Consider the following 23,223-nt stretch of genomic DNA (forward strand, 5'->3'; position numbering starts at 1 on the left):
GCTGAGTCGACCTAGGGGGAGGCCCAAGACCGATTTAGATAATCGTCACTGGTGATGGCTGTGAGCGGGAATCGAACACGGGATGCCGGGTTCGTAGCGCAGCGTGCTCACCGCTACGCTACCGCTCCCCACAAACACACACACACACGACACTCACGCACACCCAAAACGCGCATGAAATGCGCTCAGCCTTTTGTGCATTTGGCCGTTAAACCATCGGCGGCTCCTGGAGAACTGCGCTGCATCGTGGGCCCTGTAGAGTGTGGAAGCGGAGACTCCGTGTGTGCGGTTGCCCAGCGGCGAGCATTGGTGTCCTTCTTCTTGGTTCTTTCGGTAAAGTCACGTAGAATGGAAATAATAAAATAATAAAAATAAAACATAATGAAATTATTCTCACGACGTTTCGGCCACAACGCAAGCAGCCGTCCTCAGGTGGAGAGCAGGTCTGTCGAGAAGACAGAGTCTGAATGACTCTGAGGACGGCTGCTTGCGTTGTGGCCGAAACGTCGTGAGAATTATTTTATTATGCTTTATTTTTATTATTTTATTATTTATCTTCCACGTGACTTTACCGAAAGAACCAAGAAGATGAATCCCTGCAGTCACGAAAGCTTTAAACCGAAACATTGGTGTCCTGTGCCGTCCAGAATGAGTTACGATTACGACGACGAAACAGGCCACGGGCGTCAATTCTCTGCATCGCTGCGAATGCTCTCCCTCGGTCATCGCTGGGTGGAATCTATTGCGATGGCGACCCAGCACGTAGTGGCCACGATGTGGATTAAAAACACGCAGTCGTGACTCGACGATTAACCCGAAAAGGCGAGTTACTTAACAGAGGCGCCTTGACCCCAACACCCTGTGGCGAGCCTTGAAATGAAAAAAAAAACGACACCGATCATTTTTCGATTTAAAGCTTTCGTGACTGCAGGGATTCATATTCTTGTTTTTTTCGGTAAAGTCACGTAGAATGGAAGTAATAAAATAATAAAAATAAAACATAATAAAATTATTCTCACGACGTTTCGGCCACAACGCAAGCAGCCGTCCTCAGGTGGAGAACAGGTCTGTCGAGAAGACAGCGTCTGTCTTCTCGACAGACCTGTTCTCCACCTGAAGACAGATTCTGTCTTCTCGACAGACCTGTTCTCCACCTGAGGACGGCTGCTTGCGTTGTGGCCGAAACGTCGTGAGAATTATTTTATTATGTGTTATTTTTATAATTTTATTATTTCCATTCTACGTGACTTTACCGAAAAAAACAAGAATATGAATCCCTGCAGTCACGAAAGCTTTAAATCGAAAAATGATCGGTGTCGTTTTTTTTTTCATTTCAAGGCTCGCCACAGGGTGTTGGGGTCAAGGCGCCTCTGTTAAGTAACTCGCCTTTTCGGGTTAATCGTCGAGTCACGACTGCGTGTTTTTAATCCACATCGTGGCCACTACGTGCTGGGTCGCCATCGCAATAGATTCCACCCAGCGATGACCGAGGGAGAGCATTCGCAGCGATGCAGAGAATTGACGCCCGTGGCCTGTTTCGTCGTCGTAATCGTAACTCATTCTGGACGGCACAGGACACCAATGTTTCGGTTTAAAGCTTTCGTGACTGCAGGGATTCATCTTCTTGGTTCTTTCGGTAAAGTCACGTGGAAGATAAATAATAGAATAATAAAAATAAAGCATAATAAAATAATTCTCACGACGTTTCGGCCACAACGCAAGCAGCCGTCCTCAGAGTCATTCAGACTCTGTCTTCTCGACATACCTGCTCTCCACCTGAGGACGGCTGCTTGCGTTGTGACCGAAACGTCGTGAGAATTATTTTATTATGTTTTATTTTAATTATTTTATTATTTCCATTCTACGTGACCAAGAAGATGACACCGATCATTTTGGGCGATGCTGCAGCTCGAGGCAGCGGTGGCGTAGGTAGCGACAACAGCAAACACAAAACTCGACACGTTCCGTACTCCACGAACTGCTTGATGGGTTTATTTCGTGATGCTCAAAGGCCGAGTGCTCTTCACACGTCAGCCGTCGCGATGGGAAAACATAATTCATCTGTCACTGTATGTTGCGGGGAGCGGTAGTGCAGTGGTTAGAGCGCTGCGCTATGAGCCCGGCGATCCGAGTTCGATTCCCGTTCACGGCCGCCAACAGCAATGATGATTATCCGAACCGGTCCTGAGCCTTCCCTAGGTCGACTCAACCACAAATGAATACCTGGTGCGGTGTGTAAACATCGCCACTAGGCAGACAAAGGCGCGGCCGGGCGTGGTGCTGGCCACCCACCCCCTCGTGTGCTGTGCCGGCCTTCACAGGAGCTCGCTAACAGCACTTGCCCCAACAGTCAGTTAAGGCTACACGTGGGCATCTTTGTCTTTGTGTGTGCGCGCGCTGAACTTTTTTCGCACCGCGCGTAGCCATCCGCGCCAATCGGACGTGGCGCGCCCGTTGACGTTTGCGCCCCCAACCTCCCGGACCCACGGCAGATCCGCAAGGGAGAGGGCACCGACACTCCGACACCGGCCACAGAAGACCCCGCTCACGCCAGACCCCTGGGCCAGGCCACGGAGGCTGCCCCCCGAGGTGCCGGGGACGCGGCGGCAGCGGCGGCGTCTGCGTCGTCTGCGCGCGGCCCCCAACACATCGAGATGCACGAGGCGGTGGGCAAGGGGCAGAACGGCGTTCGCTGCGCGATGCCCGACGACGACGAAGACGACTTCGGCGGCGACGCGGCCGTCGACGGCTCTAAGGAAGCCGGCGGCGGAGACGACGCGAGGAGGGTCGAGGGGGCGGAGGATGCGGAGAAGGACGTGAGGGAGGTGGTGGTGCTGGACGAGGCGGCGCTGCGAGTGGACGGATGCTCGGTGGAGCGAGAGACGTGGGGCAAGAAGATCGACTTTCTGCTGTCCGTGATTGGATTTGCGGTAGACCTGGCCAATGTCTGGCGATTCCCTTACCTGTGCTACAAGAACGGCGGAGGTGAGTGTCGTGTCGGTGTGCGTCCATCACTGCGTCCCTCTCTTCCCTTGTCCCTCCACGGTTGTGATGTTTGACATCATTTTAGAAAGCGTGGAGTTGGTCACGCATCCCACCCAGCGTTGGAGGCCAGAACTTGGGCGATTATTGGTAGCTCAGACTCTGTCTGCCTTGCTCCGTTCTCCCGCACCTCTGAATCATTGTCAGTCTCGCTCTTTTGGTTGCCCCGAATGAGCGGAAATGGTGCGTGTTCCAAATTATGAACTAGTTATTTCTTCTAGATTTGAAGCTTTCGTGACTGCAAGGATTCATATTCTTGGGTTTTTTCGGTAAAGTCACGTAGGTAAAACATCAAAATTTTATTTTATTTTTATTAATTTTGATGTTTTACCTACGTGACTTTACCGAAAAAACCTAAGAATAGTTATGAACTACTATCATCATCATCATTATCCATACAGACGCGTTGTGCAACGCCGAAACGCCGCCACGGAGAAAAGTAGATTGCAGAGCAATCAGAATTAAACGTAAATAAAACGCGTGGGATCTCAAACTAATTGGGATATCATTGACACAGCTACAGGCCGCAGCTGTCCAAGTGTTTGGTACATGGACACAGACCCGACACAAAGAAACACACAAAAACAAAGATCCCCCGTGTAGCCTGAACAGACTTTTGGGTCAAGTTCTGTCAGCGAGCACCTATGAAGGCCGTCACTGCACACGAGGGGGTGGGTGGCCAGCACCACGCCCGACCGCCTTTGTTTCCCCAGTGGTGATGTTTACACATCGTACCAGCACTCATTTGAGGCTGAGTCGACCTAGGGGAGGCCCATGACCGGTTCAGATTATTGTCACTGGTGTTGTTGGCCATGAGTGGGACTCGAACAAAACAAAAACGAAACTTTTTATTTCACCAGCTAAGAAGGCCCACTGAGCTGTACTGCTCTATTCCAGAAGCGACCTGGCGATCACAAATGATAGGTCAACAAAGTGTCTTATCATCACGTGGAAATGTACAGCAGCCAAATACTCTAAAGGCGTGATGATCGGGAAGATGGGTGAAACATCCACGCAACCACAGCGAGAGAGGCACGCAAACTCCAAATATGCAGCAGGCGTCAGGGTCGGGATTGAACCCACGACCTCCTGCATACCAGGCGAGGTAGTTAACATCTCGCCACCACGTACACAGAGAACCACGCAGAGATTGACACTGAGAGGCAGAGCGAGGATCACACGGGGTGCGTGAGCGTACGGTGAGCGAGACTGCTTACGGTTGAGACTTACGGAGTGGAAGCCAAAGGAGGGAACGTGAACAAGCACACCCAGCTCAGCGATTCAAGCGGCAGCGAGATCACCGGGTTCCTAGTGCAGTGTGCCAACTGCTGCACTACCGCTCCCCATTCTGAGAGAGAGACACACACACCGACACATGGAGGCAGACACGGACGCGCGGAGGGATGGAGACAGACACAGAGACACACGCTGTGATGGAGACACGGAGACACTTGCCCTTTCATTGTGTCGGCAAATTCCCTTTTAATGAACCTGTAGCAATAAAGGTCCTGGACGTCCAAACCTTCAGTCAAGCTTTACTCAGTGGGAGATCGCTCCCTCTCTGCTGCTGCCCCAACTGCTTGGAATTTCTTTTGTCCACGAAATCCCTTTGTACCGAGGAGACAGTGGTGGAACTAGGGGGCGTTGGTGCGTAGAAATGTAACGTTGTAATGAGTAATTATCATTGAATGTAGGGCCCGATTTAAACAGATTCACAGTTTAGACACCCACCCACCCCCCTCCGATATATCACTGGTCAACAAAAAAAAAATTCTGGCCTGGACTTTTGCAGCTGTTTTAGACTAATTTAAGGGTGCTGTTTCCAAATCTGATTTGCTCTATCACATCTCATTTTTATGCTATCGGCATACCCCATTTTCATTATTTTACCCGAAATTAACTCTGTCACTTATGATTGCAAGTTGTAGCGAGTCAGTGTCTGCTTTAGTGTTAAAATATGGTGCTGTATTTTTAGGATAGTGTGTTTATAATATCATTTTATGTAGATATCCACATATATTTAATATTTTTCTTCTGCAGTTTTTATTGAAAATGCAATATTTGATATCTCAAAAACCTGATGTGATAGACAAAAACTGATGCCAGATTTGGAATCAGCACCCCAAAATTACCTTAAAACCGTTGGAATACCTTATGCCAGAAAAAAGTGTGTTGACCAGTGTATTAGGAAGCCACTGCAGCTATGCATCTTTACATCTAGACTGAGAACCTTGGGAGGTTCCTAGAACCCTCCTCCTTGATCCAACTCCAGGCTCAGGAATTCCCACTTCTCCCTCCGTCTCCCTCTCCGTCTTTGTCTCGCTCGCTGTGCTCCGGGCGGGCAGGGTGGTGGCGCAGTGCTCAACTCTCGCGCTGAAAGCCACGCGGGGCCTGGGTTCCGATTCTCAACTGAGGTGCCCTCTCCCTTGTGGGGAAGCTCTAATTTTCTCTCTCCCCCGGTTCTGTGTGGGGTTACCTCCGGCTTCTCCCGTTTCTTGACCCCATTGCTAAATAACAAAACCCATCTATGGTGTAACTGCTACCGGCCAAGTACATCCGAAATATTCTTGGTTCTTTCGGTAAAGTCATAAAATTATATAAATATAAAAAATTGCGATTTTTTATTGTTTTATATTTATATTAGTTTATTATTTCCCTTCTACGTGACTTTACCGAAAGAACCGAGAATATGAATCCCTGCAGTCACGAAAGCTTTAAATCAAAATTTACATCCCAAATGTTGACAAATTACCTGCAATTTACTCCAGTTAGGATTATACACAGCAGCATCAGCATCGCCCTGTGCACTGAAAAACCTGGTAGGACCCTCCTGAAAATGACTCCTGAGACTTATCGTGGCTCTCCTAGGCAAACAAACGGAATAATAAATTCCCCTCTCAACCCAGCCAATTTGAGAAGTTGACAACGCCATCTGATCCACAAACTTCAACTCCAAAGCTCTGGACTACAAGCTTGGCAACTCTGTGCTCTTGACTTAAAGAATGAATCTCACTTACAGCCCGTTGTCAATACATTGCTGGATGGATGGAAGTTATGTAGGTGATTGGGCAGGCATGTGATTGGGTAGGCAGGTAAATGGGTAGGCGGGTGATTGGGTAGGTCTGTGATTGCATTGGTAGTCGATTGGGTAGGCAGTTGATTGGGTAATTAGTTAATTGGGTAGGTAGGTGACTGAATAGGTAGGTGATTGGGTAGTTAGATAGATGATTGGGTAGGCAGTGGATGGGTTAGGCAGGTGATTGGGTATGCGTTGATTGGGTAGATATGTTATTGGGTAGGTGATTGGGTAGGCAGTTGATTGGGTAGGTAGGTGACTGGGTAGGGAGGTCATTTGGTAGGTAGGTTATTGGGTAGGTAGGTGATTGGGTAGGTAGGTGATTGGGTAGGGAGGTCATTTGGTAGGTAGGTTATTGGGTAGGTAGGTGATTGGGTAGGTAGGTGATTGGGTAGGTAGGTGATTGGGTAGGTGACATTCCCGCCTCTAGCTGTCACTCTGTAAGTCTCACCGTAAGTAGTCTCACTCACCGTACGCTCACACACCCTGTGTACTCCTCTCTCTCTGCGTCTCAGCGTCTGTCTCTGCGTGCTTCTCTGTGTATGCGATGGCGATATGTTCTTTTCCTCGGATGGTATGCAGAATATCGTGGGTCTGATCCCGACCCTGACACCTGCTGTATATTTAGAGTTTGCATGTGTCTCTCTCCACGTGGTCGTGTGGATTTTTCTTTTGGTCCTCCGGTTTTTCCCTCCACATTTGGAAACATCACCCGTTTAAGTATTTGGCTGCAATGCATTTCCACTTGATAATAAGCCACCTCTTTGAACTTTCATTTATGATAGCCAGGTCGCTTCTGAAAGAAAAAGAGCCATAAAGCTCTTGTTGGCCATGTATCCTGGCCATGTGTCCTAGTCTAGCAGGTAACACACATGCCGATTCAAACTCCCTCCGTTAGGCTCATCTCCTTGCTGGCGGGTGAGTGATCGGTTAGAAGGGTGAGTGATCAAGTAGGCAGGTGAATGATCGTGTAGGTGGGTGAATTATAGGGTAGGCAGGTGAGTGATTGAGTAGGTGGGTGAGTGATCAGATAGGCAGGTGACTGATCGGGTAGGCGGGTGGGTAACAGGGCACGCGCGTGGGTGATTGGGTAGGTGGGTGAGTGATTGGGTTGGCGAGTGAGTGATCGGTTAGGCGGATGGGTGATCGGGTAGGTGAGTGAGTGATAGGGTAGGCGGGTGAGTGTTCAGATAGGCAGGTGAGTGATCGTTTAGGCGCGTGAATGATCGGATAAGTGGTGAGTGATCGGGTAGGTGGGTGAGTGATCGGATAGGCGGGCGAGTGATCGGTAAGGTGGGTGGTTGATCGGGTAGGGTGGGTGGGTTATCCGGTAGGCGCGTGGGTGATTGGGTAGGCGGGTGAGTGATAGGTTAGGCAGGTGAGTGATCTAGTAGACGAGTGAGTTTCTCCACGGACATGTCCGATGGCCCACACACGTATGTATGATGCTGAACTCCTTTTCCACCATGCATAGCTAAACCGTGCCAATTGGAGGTGCTGCAACCGCCGCTGCATTGTGGCTTCATCTATCTCTCTCTCCATCTCTCTCCATCTCTCTCCCCCCCTTTCTCTCTCTCCATCTCTCTCCACCTCTCTCTCCATCTCACTCCATCTCTCTCCCCCCCCCCTTTCTCTCTCTCCATCTCTCTCCGCCTCTCTCTCCATCTCACTCCATCTCTCCCCCCCCCCCTTTCTCTCTCTCCATCTCTCTCCACCTCTCTCTCCATCTCACTCCATCTCTCTCCCCCCCCCTTTCTCTCTCTCCATCTCTCTCCACCTCTCTCTCCATCTCACTCCATCTCTCTCCCCCCCTTTCTCTATCTCCACCTCTCTCTCCATCTCACTCCATCTCTCTCTCCCCCCCCCCTTTCTCTCTCTCCATCTCTCTCCACCTCTCTCTCCATCTCACTCCATCTCTCTCCCCCCCCCCCTTTCTCTCTCTCCATCTCTCTCTCCATCTCACTCCATCTCTCTCCCCCCCCCTTTCTCTCTCTCCATCTCTCTCCGCCTCTCTCTCCATCTCACTCCATCTCTCTCCCCCCCCCCCCCCTTTCTCTCTCTCCATCTCACTCCACTCTCTCTTTATCTCTCTCCACCCCTCTCTATCTCTCCATCTCTCTCTCTCTTCATCTCACTCACTCCATCTCTCTCTCCACCTCTCACTCCATCTCTCTCCCTCTCTCACAGGAGCGTTCCTCATCCCCTACGTACTCTTCCTCGTCATTGCTGGCATGCCGCTCTTCTACATGGAGCTGGCGCTGGGCCAGTTCAACCGGCAGGGAGCGGCCAGCGTCTGGAAGATTTGCCCCCTCTTCAAAGGTAAAGCCGAGGCCACGGCCGCACCCGGGGCCGTGCAGCGTGGCCCGGCTGGTGGCGCGTTGGTGCCGAGGTTCACCGGTTCGGGTCTGGCAGGCCGCTCCGGTTAACGCCGCACGCCTCAGCTCAGCCGCGAGATGCACCGTGCGTTCGCTTCGCGTTGAAGGTTGCTAAACTAAAACTATCTTTCATCTTTGACGGGTATGGCCCTACTGAGCTTAACCAGCTCATCACGTGAACATTGATATCAGCCAAAATACTTTGAACGCACGTTTCTAAATGTATTCTGTGATTGGTGCTCTGTACTGCAGCAGCAGGAGCTTCTGCTACAACAGCAGCTACAGCAGCAGCAGCAGCTACAGCAGCAGTGATTTAACTGATGATGTGCACGTACGTCATCGTACGTGTACATCGGAACAGAACCCGAAGAAAAACAATTTTTTTTTATCAGTACTGTGGCACGTGGCACAGTTTGGAGCCAGCTATCATAGAGTGGGGTCGTGTCGCTACAGTTCTCTGCGGTGAGTAGAATATATTTAAAAACAATAGCGCTACACTTCTTAATGCTTAACCGCTTGCGCGTTCCGTGATTCGGCGGTGAACGGGACCCACCCCATGGTGGCGAGATGTTAACTCCGTCACCTGGTATGCAGGAGGTCGTGGGTTCGATCCCGACGCTGATGCCTGCTGTATATTTGGAGTTTGCATGTCTCTCTCCCAGTGGTCGCGTGGATTACAGAATCAGAATATTTATTTACACCGGAGGAATCCGATGAGCAATACATCTCTTTTTCACAGATGTCTATTTGGGATGGGTAAGATTTTTCTGAGTGTCTTCCAGTTTTTCAACCTCCACATTTAGAATCAACATGATGCGTGTAGAGTATTTTTCTGCTTTCCATTTCCTCACGATGAGACAATTCATTGAGCTATCATTTGTGGCCAGGATTCTACTTAAAAAGAGCTATATAGCTCAGTGGGCCTTACCTGGTCAAATTAATTAATATTTTAATTTTAGCTTAACTTGCAGTCGTGGAGTTGGGGTCTGGGTGTTGTCCCGTATATCGGTGTAGGCCTAGGGGGTCTTGGTGTCTCTGTGTCTCAGTGTAGGCATGCAGGGTCTGGGTGTCTCTCTGTCTTGGTGTAGGCGTGACAGCTCTGGATGTTTACGTGTCTTGGTGTAGGCCTAGGGCGTTTGGGTGTCTCCATGTCTTGCTGCAGTCATTGGGGGTCTCCGTGTCTCCGTGTCTCGGTGTAGGCGTGTGGGGTCTGGGTGTCTCCATGTGTCAGTGTCTGGGTGTAGGCGTGTGGGGTCTGGGTGTCTCCATGTGTCAGTGTCTGGGTGTAGGCGTGTGGGGTCTGGGTGTCTCCATGTGTCAGTGTCTGGGTGTAGGCGTGTGGGGTCTGGGTGTCTCCATGTGTCAGTGTCTGGGTGTAGGCGTGTGGGGTCTGGGTGTCTCCATGTGTCAGTGTCTCGGTGTAGGCGTGTGGGGTCTGGGTGTCTCCATGTGTCAGTGTAGGTGTGCAGGGGCCTCCATGTCTTCGTGTATGCATTGGGTGCTCTGAGTGTCTCCGTGTCTTGGTGTAGGCGTTGGGGGTCTACGCGTCCAAGTGTCTTTGTGTAGGCTTCCAGTGTCTGGGTGTCTCCACGTCTCGATGTAGGCATGTGGGGGTCTCTGGGTCTCGGTGTAGGCAGGCGGAGGTCTGCGTGTTTCTTTGTCGGCATGCGGGTTCTGGGTGATCCCCTGTCTTGGTGTAGGCGTGAGGAGTCTGGGTGTCTCTGTGTCTAGGTGTAGGCTCTGCGGAGGTCTGCGTGTTTCTTTGTCGGCATGCGGGTTCTGGGTGATCCCCTGTCTTGGTGTAGGCGTGAGGAGTCTGGGGGTCTCTGGGTCTCGGTGTAGGCAGGCGGAGGTCTGCGTGTTTCTTTGTCGGCATGCGGGTTCTGGGTGATCCCCTGTCTTGGTGTAGGCGTGAGGAGTCTGGGTGTCTCCGTGTCTAGGTGTAGGCAGGCGGAGGTCTGCGTGTTTCTTTGTCGGCATGCGGGTTCTGGGTGATCCCCTGTCTTGGTGTAGGCGTGAGGAGTCTGGGTGTCTCCATATCTCGGTGTTGGCATGCGGTGGTCTCCATGTATTGGTGTAGGCGTCCAGGCTCTGGTTGTTCCCGTGTCTCAGTTGAAGCATGATGGTCTGTGTGTCTCTGTGTCTTTGTGTAGAAATGCGGGGTATGGGTGTCTCCCCATCTCGGTGTAGGCATGTGGGTCTGGGGGTCTCCTTGTCTTGATGTAGACTTAGGGTGTCTGGGTGTCTCCGTGTCTCAGTGTAGTCGTGGAGGGGGGTCTAGTTTTTTCCACGTCTCGGTGTAGGCATGAGGAGGCTGGGTGGCTCCGTGTCTCATTGTAGGCGTGTGGGTGTCTCCGTGCCTGGACGTAGGTGTGAGGGGGTCTGAGTGTCTCTGTGTCTCGGTGTAGGCGTGCGTGGATCTGGGTGTCTCCATGTCTCTATGTAGGCATGTGCGGTCTGGGTGTCTCCGTGTCTCGGTGTCGGCGTGAGTGGGCTGGGTGTCTCCGTGTCTCGGTGTCGGCGTGAGTGGGCTGGGTGTCTCTGTGTCTCGGTGTAGGCATGCGGGGGTCTCCATGTCTCAGTGTGGGCGTCCAGGTTCTGGTTGTTCCCTTCATGTTTAGGTGTGGGCGTGCAGGGTCTCCATGTTTCAGTGTAGGTGTGTGGGTTCTGGGAGTTCTCCATGTCTCTGTGTAGTTGTGCAGGCACTGGGTGTCTCTGTGTCTCGGTGCAGGCATGCGGGGGTCTGGGCGTCTCCACGTCTTGGTGTAGACATGCGGGGTTTTCCGTGTTTCGGTGTTGGTGTGCCATTTCTGGGTGTTTCCGTGTCTCAGTGTAGGCTTTCAGGGTGTGGTTGTCTCCTTGTCTCGGTGCAGGCCTAGGGGGTTTAGGTGTCTCCCTGTCTCGGTGTCGGGGAATCTGGGTGTCTCTGTGTCTTGATGTAGGCGTGAGGGGTCCGAGTGTCTCCGTGTCTTGATTTAGGCCTCGGGGGTTTGGGTGTCTCTGTGTCTCAGTGTAGTCGTGTGGGGGTCTGCGTGTCTCAGTGTCTTGGTGTAGGTGGTCGGGGTTTGGGTGTCTCCATCTCTTGATGTAGGCTTGTGGGTGTCTGGGTGTCTCCGTGTCGCGGTGTAGGCCTTGGGGGTCTGGGTGTCTCCGTGTATGTGTGTAGGCATGCATGGTCCTGGTGTCTCCTTGTCTCTGTGTAGTCGTGCGGGGTCTGGGTGTCTCAGTGTCTTGGTCTAGGCATGTGGTGGTCTGGGTGTCTCCATGTCTCAGTGTAGGCCTATGGGGTCTGGGTGTCTCTGTGTCTCGGGGTAGGCATGAGGGGTATAGGTGTCTCGGTATCTCAGTGTGTGCCTGCGGCGGTCTGGGTTTCTCCATCTAACTGTGTTGTCGTGTGGGGTCTGGTTGTCTCCGTGTCTCTGTGTAGGCATGATGGGTCTGGGTGTATCTGTGTCTTGCTATAGGTGTGCAGTGGTTAGTGTTTCCATGTCTATGTGTAGGCATGCCAGGTCTGGGTGTCTGTGTCTCGGTGTAGGCATACAGCGGTCTGGGTGTCTCCATGTCTGCTTGTAGGCGTGCGGGGGTTTCCGTGTTTTGGTGTTGGTGTGTGTGTTTTGCGTGTTCTCGTGTCTCGGTGTAGGCATGAGCGGTCTGGGTGTCTCTGTGTCTTCGTGTAGGCTTAGGGGGTCTGAATGTCTCCGTGTCTCTGTGTCGGTGGGTCTGGGTGTCTCCGTGTCTTGGTGTAGTAATACGAGGGCCTGGGTGTCTCAATGTCTCAGTGTAGGCGTGCGGGGGTGTCGATGTTTCTGTGTAGTCATTCGGGATCTGGGTGTTTCCATGTCTTTGTGTGGACGTGAGGGGTCTGGGTGTGTCCGTGTCTCGGAGTATGCGTGCGGGTTCTGGGTATCTCCATGTTTTGGTGTAGGCCTCGGGGCTCTGGGGGTCTCCGTGTCTTGATGTAGTAATACGAGGGTCTGGGTGTCTCAATGTCTCAGTATAGGCGTGTGGGGGTCTCCATGCCTCGATGTAGGCCAGCGTGCGTCTGGGTTTTTCTATCTCTCTGTTTTGGCGTTCGGAGTCTAGGTGTCTCCATGTCTCGATGTAGGCTTCGGGGGTCTGTGGGTCTCTATGTCTTGGTGTAGGCATGCGGTGGTCTGGTTGTCTCCGTGTCTCGGTGTTGGCATGAGGGTTTAGGGTGTCTCCGTGTCTTGGTGTGGGCGTGCTGGTGTCTAGGTGTCTCCGTGCTTTGGTGTAGGCATGAGGGGTTTGGGTGTCTCCATGTCTTAGTGTAGGCATGCGGGGTCTCCGTGTAGGCATGCGGGGGTCTCCGTGTCTCGGTGTAGGTGTGCGGGTGTCTAGGTGTCTCCGTGTCTCGGTGTAGGCGTTGGCGATTCTGGATGCCTCCACATCTCGGTGTAGGCATGTTGGGGGTCTGGGTGTCTCTGTGTCTCCGTGTAGGCGTGCGGGGATCTGGATGTCTCCATGTCTCCGTGTAGGCGTGGGCTACACGGTGATCCTCATCGCGCTCTACGTCGGCTTCTACTACAACGTGATCATCGCGTGGTCGCTGCACTACCTCTTCTCGTCGTTCACGGGCGACCTGCCGTGGACCCACTGCAATAACTCGTGGAACACGCCCAACTGCACCGAGTACCACTCGCCCAGCTCCCCCCGGCCCCCCCGCAGCCTCCACACAAAGTACGCCAAGTACAAGAGCACGCCGTCAGCCGAGTACTACGAGTGAGTAAGAGCCCCCGCCGCCCCCCCCCCCTGCCCCCCCCCACCCTCTTCCCCCGACACCCCCTAGAATCTTCTTGGTTCTTTCGGTAAAGTCACGTAGAAGGGAAATAATAAAATAATAAAAATAAAACATAATAAAATAATTCTCACGACGTTTCGGACACAACGCAAGCAGTCGTCCTCAGGTGAAGAACAGGTCTGTCGGAAAGACAGCGTCTGAATGAAACACCACCAGGCTTGGAGCGTATATTTAAGCTGGGTTGGAGGGGGAAGAGCGGCTTGACAAAAGAATTTGCTAGAATATAAAACAAACAAATATCCCCTATGTAGCCTTCGGCAGACCTTTGGAACAATTGCTCATTTAGCGAGCAGATTGTTGTTTGGGGTGGGGGAGGTGTGGAGGTAGCCTGGGCACACGCTACGAACCCTCCGGCAAAGAGAGAACCGAGTTTGATTCCCGCTCGCGGCTCCACCAACGGGCCAAATTGACGATTACCTGAACCCGGACCTGCGCCTCCTACCTAGGTCGACTCGGCCTTGAACCAAGCGTGACGTGTGAATGTACGTGGATGAACAAGAACAAGTGTTGTCAGATATTCGTCGCTGGTATTGGCCTCAAGCTGGAATCCAGTCAAGTGCTTGAGTGGCAACGATTGTCCCGGTTTTCAAGATCGCTCTGCCCCCAAACCTCCTGCCATGGACCACGAAGCGCACCTAGCCTGGCACATGCTCCCTGGTGCCATCCCCGCCACTTGTTGGTGTATGGCGACCGCTGTTATCGCATTCTAAACTATAAAACTCAGTATTCATTTTACCAGGTAAGGCCCCCTGAGCTGTATAGCTCTTGTTCAGAAGCGACCTGGCCACAAATGATAACTCAACGCAGTGGCCTATCTCGTGGAAATGTATAGCAGCCAAATACTCGAAACGTGTTAGACTGATTCTAATTGTGGAGGGAAAAACTGGAGGACTCGGAGAAATTATCCATGCGACCACGGGGAGAGAGACACACAAATTCCACATTTTCAGGCGTCAGGGTTGAGATGAAATCCCACGATCTCCTGTATACCAGGCGAGATAGTTAACATCTCGCCAATGTGGCTAACGGTAAGGCCTAGGCCTTGCATTAATCAGGGTGCTCGCTATGCTCACAAACAGCACTTGGCCCAACAATCTTATTATAGTCTCGTTATAGTCTTATTATAAGTAATCGGATTCCTGCAGGATGAATACAAATTTTGATTCTGATCAGTCAACCTCTTGGCACCTTAGTCTATCCCATGATCTCCTGCACCTAGCCTGGCACCATCAGTCAACCTCTTTGCACCTGGGTCTGTCCCATGATCTCCTGCACCTAGCCTGGCACCATCAGTCAACCTCTTTGCACCTAGGTCTGTCCCATGATCTCCTGCACCTAGCCTGGCACCATCAGTCAACCTCTTGGCACCTGGTTCTGACCCATGAGCTCCTGCACCTGACTATCGATACCTACATGCCGATAGTTTAATTTGTATGTGAAATGTTATTGAGCAGCTGTGTTGTCTTGGTGTGGTGTTGTGGTTGATGTTTTGTTGCAGCAATGTATGTACTTATGCAATTTGTACCGAGATATTCAATTTATTATCATTTATTTATTTATCTCCGCCTCATTACCTTTAACTCTGTTGGACATCTGCAAACAAAAGCTTAATCGGTTCATTGGATTCTGTTAAATATATAATCTATCTATGTTTATCTTACCAGGTAAGGTCAACTGAGCTGCAATATAGCTCTTTTTCAGAAGCGACCTGGCTTTCACAAATAATAGCTCAACGAAGTGGGATTATTACCAACACGTGGACGTTTACAGCAGCCGAATACTCTGAGCGCGTGACGCCGTTGATTCTAAATGTGGACCGAAAAACCGGAGGGCACGGAGAAAAATCCACACCACCACGGGGAGAGCGAGAGAGAGAGAGAGAGACACTCCAACTCCAAATATACAGCAGGCATCACAGGGGTCACGATTGAACCCACGGCCTTCGGTCTAAATACAAATTCTGATATTGAAGGCTATGCATGGCACGCGCGAGGAAGGTGGGTGGGGGGGGGGATGGGTTGCCATCATCCTCGTCGTCTTTGTCCGCGTTGCAGGAGAGGAGTGCTGCACCTGCACGACAGCAGCGGTCTCAACAACCTGGGGCTTCCTCGCTGGCAGCTCACCATCTGCCTCTTCGTGGTGCTGCTCATCCTCTACTTCAGCCTCTGGAAGGGCATCCGGACATCGGGCAAGGCGAGAGCTCGGAGAGTTTCGATTTAAAGCTTTCGTGACTGCAGGAATTCATCTTCTTGGTTCTTTCGGTAAAGTCACGTAGAATGGAAATAATAAAATAATATAAATAAAACATAATAAAATAAATAAATTTCGAATTTAAAGCTTTCGTGACTGCAGGGATTCGTCTTCTTGGTTCTTTCGGTAAAGTCACGTAGAATGGAAATAATAAAATAATATAAATAAAACATAATAAAATAAATAAATTTCGATTCAAAGCTTTCGTGACTGCAGGGATTCATCTTCTTGGTTCTTTCGGTAAAGTCACGTAGAATGGAAATAATAAAATAATGAAATAAAACATGATAAAATAATTCTCACGACGTTTCGGCCACAACGCAAGTAGCCGTCCTCAGGTGGAGCGCAGGTCTGTCGAGGAGACAGAGTCTAGACAGGCTACTTGCGTTGTGGCCGAAACGTCGTGAGAATTATTGTATTATGTTTTATTTTTATTATACAATTGTATTTGATTATGTTTTATTATTTTATTATTTCCATTCTACGTGACTTTACCGAAAGAACCAAGAAACTCGGAGAGTGTCGATGCTGGCGCGATCAATAACACTGGTCAACACACTTTGTTCTGGCATAAGGTATTCCAACGGTTTTAAGGTAACGTTGGGGTGCTGATTCCAAATCTGGCATCAGTTTTTGTCTATCGCATCAGGTTTTTGAGATATCAAATGTTGCATTTTCAATAAAAACTGCAGAAGAAAAACATTAAATAAATGTGGATATCTACATAAAATGATATTATAAACACACTATCCTAAAAATACAGCACCATATTTTAACACTAAAGCAGTCACTGACTCGCAACAACTTGCAATCATAAGTGACAGAGTTAATTTCGGCTAAAATCAATGAAAATGGGGTATGCCGATAGCATTAAAGTGATGTGATAGAGCAAATCTGAGATCTGATTTGGAATCAGCACCCTGAAATTAGTCTAAAACAGCTGCAAATGTCCAGGACAGAATTTTTATTTTTGTTGACCAGTGTAATTGAGCCATGGGTGTCCGTATGTACGTATGGCTGCACGCATATTGGAGGGTGGACAAGCAACAGGAAAATGTGAAAGTGCGTTGGTGTTGTTGAAAGAGAGGAAGAGAATGGCTTGACAATGACGACGATGAGAGATTGGCGCCAGGAAGATGTGGCCGCTACTTGAGCATGTTGGCACAAGACAGAGAGGAAAGTGGAAACAACAAATGACGAAATGTGCAGTGGACACCTACGGCCCGTGGATGGTGATGATGATGTATGCCGCATTGTACGTAGCCAGCTGTGATAATCGGAGGTGCGGGTAAATAACTCCGTAGGTGTATGAGAAAGTCTATGGGTCTCTTCGTAGGTTTGTGACAATCTCAAGTCCATGGGTCTCTATGTAAGTCTATGGGTGTCTCTGTAAGTCTCTTAGTCTGTGAAGTCCATGGGTCTCTATGTAAGTCTATGGGTGTCTATGTAAGTCTGTGGGTGTCTATGTAAATCTATGGATCACTCTATAAGTCGGTGGGTCCCTGTGTAAGTCTATGGGTTTCTCTGTAAGTCTCTTAGTCTGTGAAGTCCATGGGTCTCTATGTAAGTCTATGGGTGTCTATGTAAGTCTATGGATCACTCTATAAGTCGGTGGGTCCCTGTGTAAGTCTATGGGTTTCTCTGTAAGTCTCTTAGTCTGTGAAGTCCATGGGTCTTGATGTAAGTCTATGGGTTTCTATGTAAATATATGGGTCTCTATGTAAGTCTATGGGTCCCTTTGTAAGCATATGGGTCTCTCTGTAAGTCGGTGGGCCTCTATGTATGGTCGTGTGGTTGTGGTGGTGGTGTGTTTGTGGTGGTAGTTGTGGTGGTGGTGGTGGTCTTGATGGTGTTTTAGTGGTGGTTGTGCGGTGGTGGTGGTGGTGGTGTGTTTGTGGTGGTAGTTGTGGTGGTGGTGGTCTTGATGGTGTTTTAGTGGTGGTTGTGTGGTTGTGGTGGTGTGTTTGTGGTGGTAGCTGTGGTGGTGGTAGGTGGTGGTCTTGATGGTGTTTTATTGGTGGTTGTGTAGTTGTGGTGGTGTGTTTGTGGTGGTAGCTGTGGTGGTGGTAGGTGGTGGTCTTGATGGTGTTTTAGTGGTGGTGGTGTGTTTGTGGTGGTAGCTGTGGTGTGGTAGGTGGTGATCTTGATGGTGTTTTAGTGGTGGTTGTGGTGGTGGTGGTGGTATGTTTGTGGTGGTGGTAGTTGTGGTGGTGGTGGTGGTCTTGATGTTGTTTTAGTGGTGGTTGTGTGGTTGTGGTGGTGGTGTTTAATGGTGGTTGTCTGGTTGTGGTGGTGGTGGTTGTGTGGTTGTGGCCCGCAGGTGGTGTGGATCACGGCCACGATGCCGTACGTGGTGCTCACCGTGCTGCTGGTACGCGGCGTCACGCTGCCCGGAGCCATGGACGGGATCTACGAGTACCTCAACGTGGACTTGCGCCGCCTTCGTCAGCTCTCGGTGGGCTGCTTCCCGGCACACCACGTCTAGTATACACCTCACTACGCCCCTGGCTACTTATTCACCTGTCGCCTCTACTCCCATCCACACATATTGCTACCTCTCCCCTCTCATCTCACTCTACTCCCCTCCACGCACTCCCCTACCTCTCCCCTCTCATCTCACTCTACTCCCCTCCACGCACTCCCCTACCTCTCCCCTCTCATCTCACTCTACTCCCCTCCACGCACTCTCCTGCCTCTCCCCTCTAATCTCACTCTTCTCCCCTCCACGCACTCCCCTACCTCTCCCCTCTCATCTCACTCTACTCCCCTCCACACACTCTCCTACCTCTCCCCTCTCATCTCACTCTACTCCCCTCCACACACTCTCCTACCTCTCCCCTCACCATCACACTCACCCCTCCACACACTCACCCACCCACCACACACACAACCCCCCACTCACACTCCACCTTCCCACACACTCACCTACCCACTCCCACTCACTCACTCCTCACACCCCTACTCACTCACTCACCTCCACACACTCTCCTACCTCACCCACTCCTCACTCTACTCCCCTCCACGCACTCTCCTGCCTCTCCCCTCTAATCTCACTCTTCTCCCCTCCACGCACTCCCCTACCTCTCCCCTCTCATCTCACTCTACTCCCCTCCACACACTCTCCTACCTCTCCCCTCTCATCTCACTCTACTCCCCTCCACACACTCTCCTACCTCTCCCCTCTCATCTCACTCTACTCCCCTCCACACACTCTCCTACCTCTCCCCTTTCATCTCACTCTACTCCCCTCCACACACTCTCCTACCTCTCCCCTCTCATCTCACTCTACTCCCCTCCACGCACTCTCCTACATCTCCCCTTTCATCTCACTCTACTCCCCTCCACACACTCTCCTACCTCTCCCCTCTCATCTCACTCTACTCCCCTCCACGCACTCTCCTACCTTTCCCCTCTCATCTCACTCTACTCCCCTCCACACACTCTCCTACCTCTCCCCTCTCATCTCACTCTACTCCCCTCCACACACTCTCCTACCTCTCCCCTCTCATCTCACTCTACTCCCCTCCACACACTCTCCTACCTCTCCCCTCTCATCTCACTCTACTCCCCTCCACGCACTCTCCTACCTCTCCCCTTTCATCTCACTCTACTCCCCTCCACACACTCTCCTACCTCTCCCCTCTCATCTCACTCCACTCCCCTCCACGCACTCTCCTACCTCTCACCTCACTCTACTCCCCTCCACACACTCTCCTGCCTGTACCATCTCATCTCACTCTACTCCCCCCCACGCACTCTCCTACCTCTCCCCTCTCATCTCACTCTACTCCCCTCCACACACTCTCCTACCTCTCCCCTCTCATCTCACTCTACTCCCCTCCACACACTCTCCTACCTCTCCCCTCTCATCTCACTCTACTCCCCTCCACGCACTCTCCTGCCTTTCCCCTCTCATCTCACTCTACTCCCCTCCACGCACTCTCCTGCCTCTCCCCTCTCATCTCACTCTACTCCCCTCCACACACTCTCCTACCTCTCCCCTCTCATCTCACTCTACTCCCCTCCACGCACTCTCCTGCCTTTCCCCTCTCATCTCACTCTACTCCCCTCCACGCACTCTCCTGCCTCTCCCCTCTCATCTCACTCTACTCCCCTCCACACACTCTCCTACCTCTCCCCTCTCATCTCACTCTACTCCCCTCCACGCACTCTCCTACCTCTCCCCTTTCATCTCACTCTACTCCCCTCCACACACTCTCCTACCTCTCCCCTCTCATCTCACTCCACTCCCCTCCACGCACTCTCCTACCTCTCACCTCACTCTACTCCCCTCCACACACTCTCCTGCCTGTACCATCTCATCTCACTCTACTCCCCCCCACGCACTCTCCTACCTCTCCCCTCTCATCTCACTCTACTCCCCTCCACACACTCTCCTACCTCTCCCCTCTCATCTCACTCTACTCCCCTCCACACACTCTCCTACCTCTCCCCTCTCATCTCACTCTACTCCCCTCCACGCACTCTCCTACCTCTCCCCTCTCATCTCACTCTACTCCCCTCCACACACTCTCCTACCTCTCCCCTCTCATCTCACTCTACTCCCCTCCACACACTCTCCTACCTCTCCCCTCTCATCTCACTCTACTCCCCTCCACGCACTCTCCTGCCTTTCCCCTCTCATCTCACTCTACTCCCCTCCACGCACTCTCCTGCCTCTCCCCTCTCATCTCACTCTACTCCCCTCCACGCACTCTCCTACCTCTCCCCTCTTATCTCACTCTACTCCCCTCCACACACTCTCCTACCTCTCATCTCTACTCCCCTCCACGCTCAAACCTGCACTGACCATCGTGGTGAAGTATAGTCAAAACAACCTCCCATATTGACACAGCATGGGGAATCCTTCATCTTGTTACATTGGCACGGTTGGTTTATTTTTTATTCCCCCGCACCTCCGTTTAGCACGGTTGCCACATACGGCGCGAAAGAAGTTCAACGTACACATATACACACATTGTCAACCAACGCCTTTAGTCGAATCCTCCAGTCAACCTTCGCTCAATGGGAGGTCGCTCATTCTCCTCTGCTGCCCCCATGGTCTGGAGCTCCCTTCCCCCAGCCGTCCGTGCTATTGACTCCCTGCACCCTGTTCAAGTCCAGGCTCCAGACCTTCCTCTACCCCACTCTGTCTCGAACCTTCCAAACATGAATTGTGAAGTTTCACCCAGTGGCGAATTCAATCGGCCAAACATCCCAATGTAGCAGGACCCTCCTGCAAGAGAGTCTTGAGACTCGGTGACACTTTACCAGGATACGAATCAGTATTATTATTGTTGTTATGATAAAAGTGTAATACTTAACGTACTTAAACTGTAGGGGGGGGGGGGGGGGGTGATTGCAGTGAGACGTGAGCTACAAATGTTTGTGGTAATTCATCCAGAACTTGTGGATGGCATTATAATTATTATTATTACCCTGAATCCACATCAAGCGTTCTTACCCTGAATCCACATCAAGCGTTCGGACGTTCGAACAACGCACGCGAACTCCCCCTTAATCCGCCGACTTGATTCGTCGACCGCGGCATTCCCCGACGGTATTTCTCGCTCCGACCTCGCACTCTGCCGGATTCAGCATCGTCACCCCCACCCAGAGGTCGCATCCGGGTACCCGATACCCGTACCCTACCCGATACCCGGCTACCCGTACCCTGCCGGGTACGGGTACGGGTACGCATTTGCGACCCTGGTGCGGCCGGGTACGGGTACGGGTAGGCCGTGAGTCACTGGTGAGTAACCGTTTGTCACTCATTTCGGGTAGGGTACGGGTACGGGTAGGGAACGGGTACCCATTTGCGACCCTGGTGCGGCCGGGTACGGGTACGGGTAAGGAATCAAAACCCGTTTGCGACCTCTGCCCCCAACACTCCCTGGTAGCCATGTGGCGGCATCTGCAAACGGTAACGGCGTGGGCGCTAAAAACACCCCGCCGCGCTCCGTTGGCAGTGCGCCCTCTGTTTGCACGGCACAGGCTGAGTGCTATCTTAGGTCGTGATCGTTCCGTCCCTTCTTGTAAATCCTCAGCTAACCTTTCATCTCGTTTTTGTATCCTTCCCCGCGCTCGCTTGCTCGCTTCCTCTCTCTGCACTCTCTCTCTCTCTCCGTAGTTTTAGTTTTTAACCCCCGAACGCACCCCGACCACCGCTCCGCGTCGCAGTCATCCATGCGGAGGCTTGCGGCTTCTTGCGCTTTACTCTTTGGTTCTTTCGGTAAAGTCACGTATAAAGAGAAAGTAACAAATTAAATACTAGCATACGACGTTTCGATTGCAACACAAGCAATCATCATCAGGTATAAATGAAATAGAAGCACAATTCTAGTATACTTAGAAATGTAATGTAATACAACAGAGAGTCGGATAACATAACAGTCAACACCCTACCTGGTTGATTACGTTCTTCCTGAGAATGCTAAATTTGAGAGAGAGATAAAACACAGAACCAGAAACGTATAGACAGACATATAAGCAGACAGATGTTTCTCTATGTATCACCGCTCACCCCACTCCTCACCACACTCCTCACCACACCTCACCACACTCCTCACCACACCTCACCTCACTCCTCACCACAGCTCAACTCGCTCCTGACCACTGCTCACCCCACTCCTCACCACAACTCACCCACTCCTCACCACAACTCACCCCACTCCTCACCACAACTCACCCCACTCCTCACCACAGCTCACCCACTCCTCACCACATCTCACCCACTCCTCACCACATCTCACCCACTCCTCACCACAACTCACCCACTCCTCACCACAACTCACCCACTCCTCACCACAACTCACCCCACTCCTCACCACAGCTCACCCACTCCTCACCACATCTCACCCACTCCTCACCACAACTCACCCACTCCTCACCACAACTCACTCACTCCTCACCACAACTCACCCCACTCCTCACCACAGCTCACCCACTCCTCACCACATCTCACCCACTCCTCACCACAACTCACCCACTCCTCACCACATCTCACCCACTCCTCACCACAACTCACCCACTCCTCACCACATCTCACCCACTCCTCACCACAACTCACCCACTCCTCACCACAGCTCACCCCACTCCTCACCACCACTCACCCCACTCCTCACCACCGCTCACCCCACTCCTCACCACAGCTGACCCCACTCCTCACCATAACTCACCCTACTCCTCACCACAGCTCACCCCACTCCTCACCACAGCTCACCCCACTCCTCACCACCGCTCACCCCACTCCTCACCACACCTCACCCTACTCCTCCCCACACCTCACCCCACTCTTCACCACACCTCACCACACCTCACCCTACTCCTCACCACACCTCACCCTCTCCCCCGTGCCGGTCGCCCCCCAGGTGTGGATTGACGCCGCCACTCAGATCTTCTTCTCTCTGGGCGCCGGCTTCGGGGTCCTCATCGCCTTCTCCAGCTACAACAAGTTCAACAACAACTGCTACAAGTGAGGGCTTCTTCGTCTTCCGTTTGGATTAATAACGGCAGATTAATGATGTAATTTTAGATCCGTTAGCAACTCAATGGTTCAGAAGCAGTGCGTGGATCTCGTTCCATCTTCGCTCCTTCAAAGGAGTTAAGATGGCAGCGGCAGCAGCAGCAGTGGCGGTGGTGGTGGAGTGGTGGTGGTGGAG

At 51.7% G+C, this 23,223-nt stretch overlaps 1 protein-coding gene across 2 annotated transcripts in view; it reads left to right on the forward strand.

Moving 5' to 3' along the window:
• The window catches only part of LOC144946674 (sodium-dependent noradrenaline transporter-like), a 52,076-nt gene that overhangs the window by 6,239 nt on the left and 22,614 nt on the right, over positions 1-23,223 (forward strand). For both annotated transcript variants that reach the window (XM_078875753.1, XM_078875752.1), the window contains exons 2-7: positions 2,493-2,985; positions 8,306-8,437; positions 12,990-13,233; positions 15,367-15,505; positions 17,883-18,017; positions 22,933-23,036. In XM_078875753.1, coding sequence (XP_078731879.1) covers positions 2,655-2,985; positions 8,306-8,437; positions 12,990-13,233; positions 15,367-15,505; positions 17,883-18,017; positions 22,933-23,036 — 1,085 coding nt within the window. In that variant the 5' untranslated portion in view covers positions 2,493-2,654. The remainder of the gene's footprint in view (positions 1-2,492; positions 2,986-8,305; positions 8,438-12,989; positions 13,234-15,366; positions 15,506-17,882; positions 18,018-22,932; positions 23,037-23,223) is intronic.

Source organism: Lampetra fluviatilis, chromosome 42, assembly GCF_964198595.1.
Source record: "Lampetra fluviatilis chromosome 42, kcLamFluv1.1, whole genome shotgun sequence".
Taxonomy (NCBI): Eukaryota; Metazoa; Chordata; class Hyperoartia; order Petromyzontiformes; family Petromyzontidae; genus Lampetra; species Lampetra fluviatilis.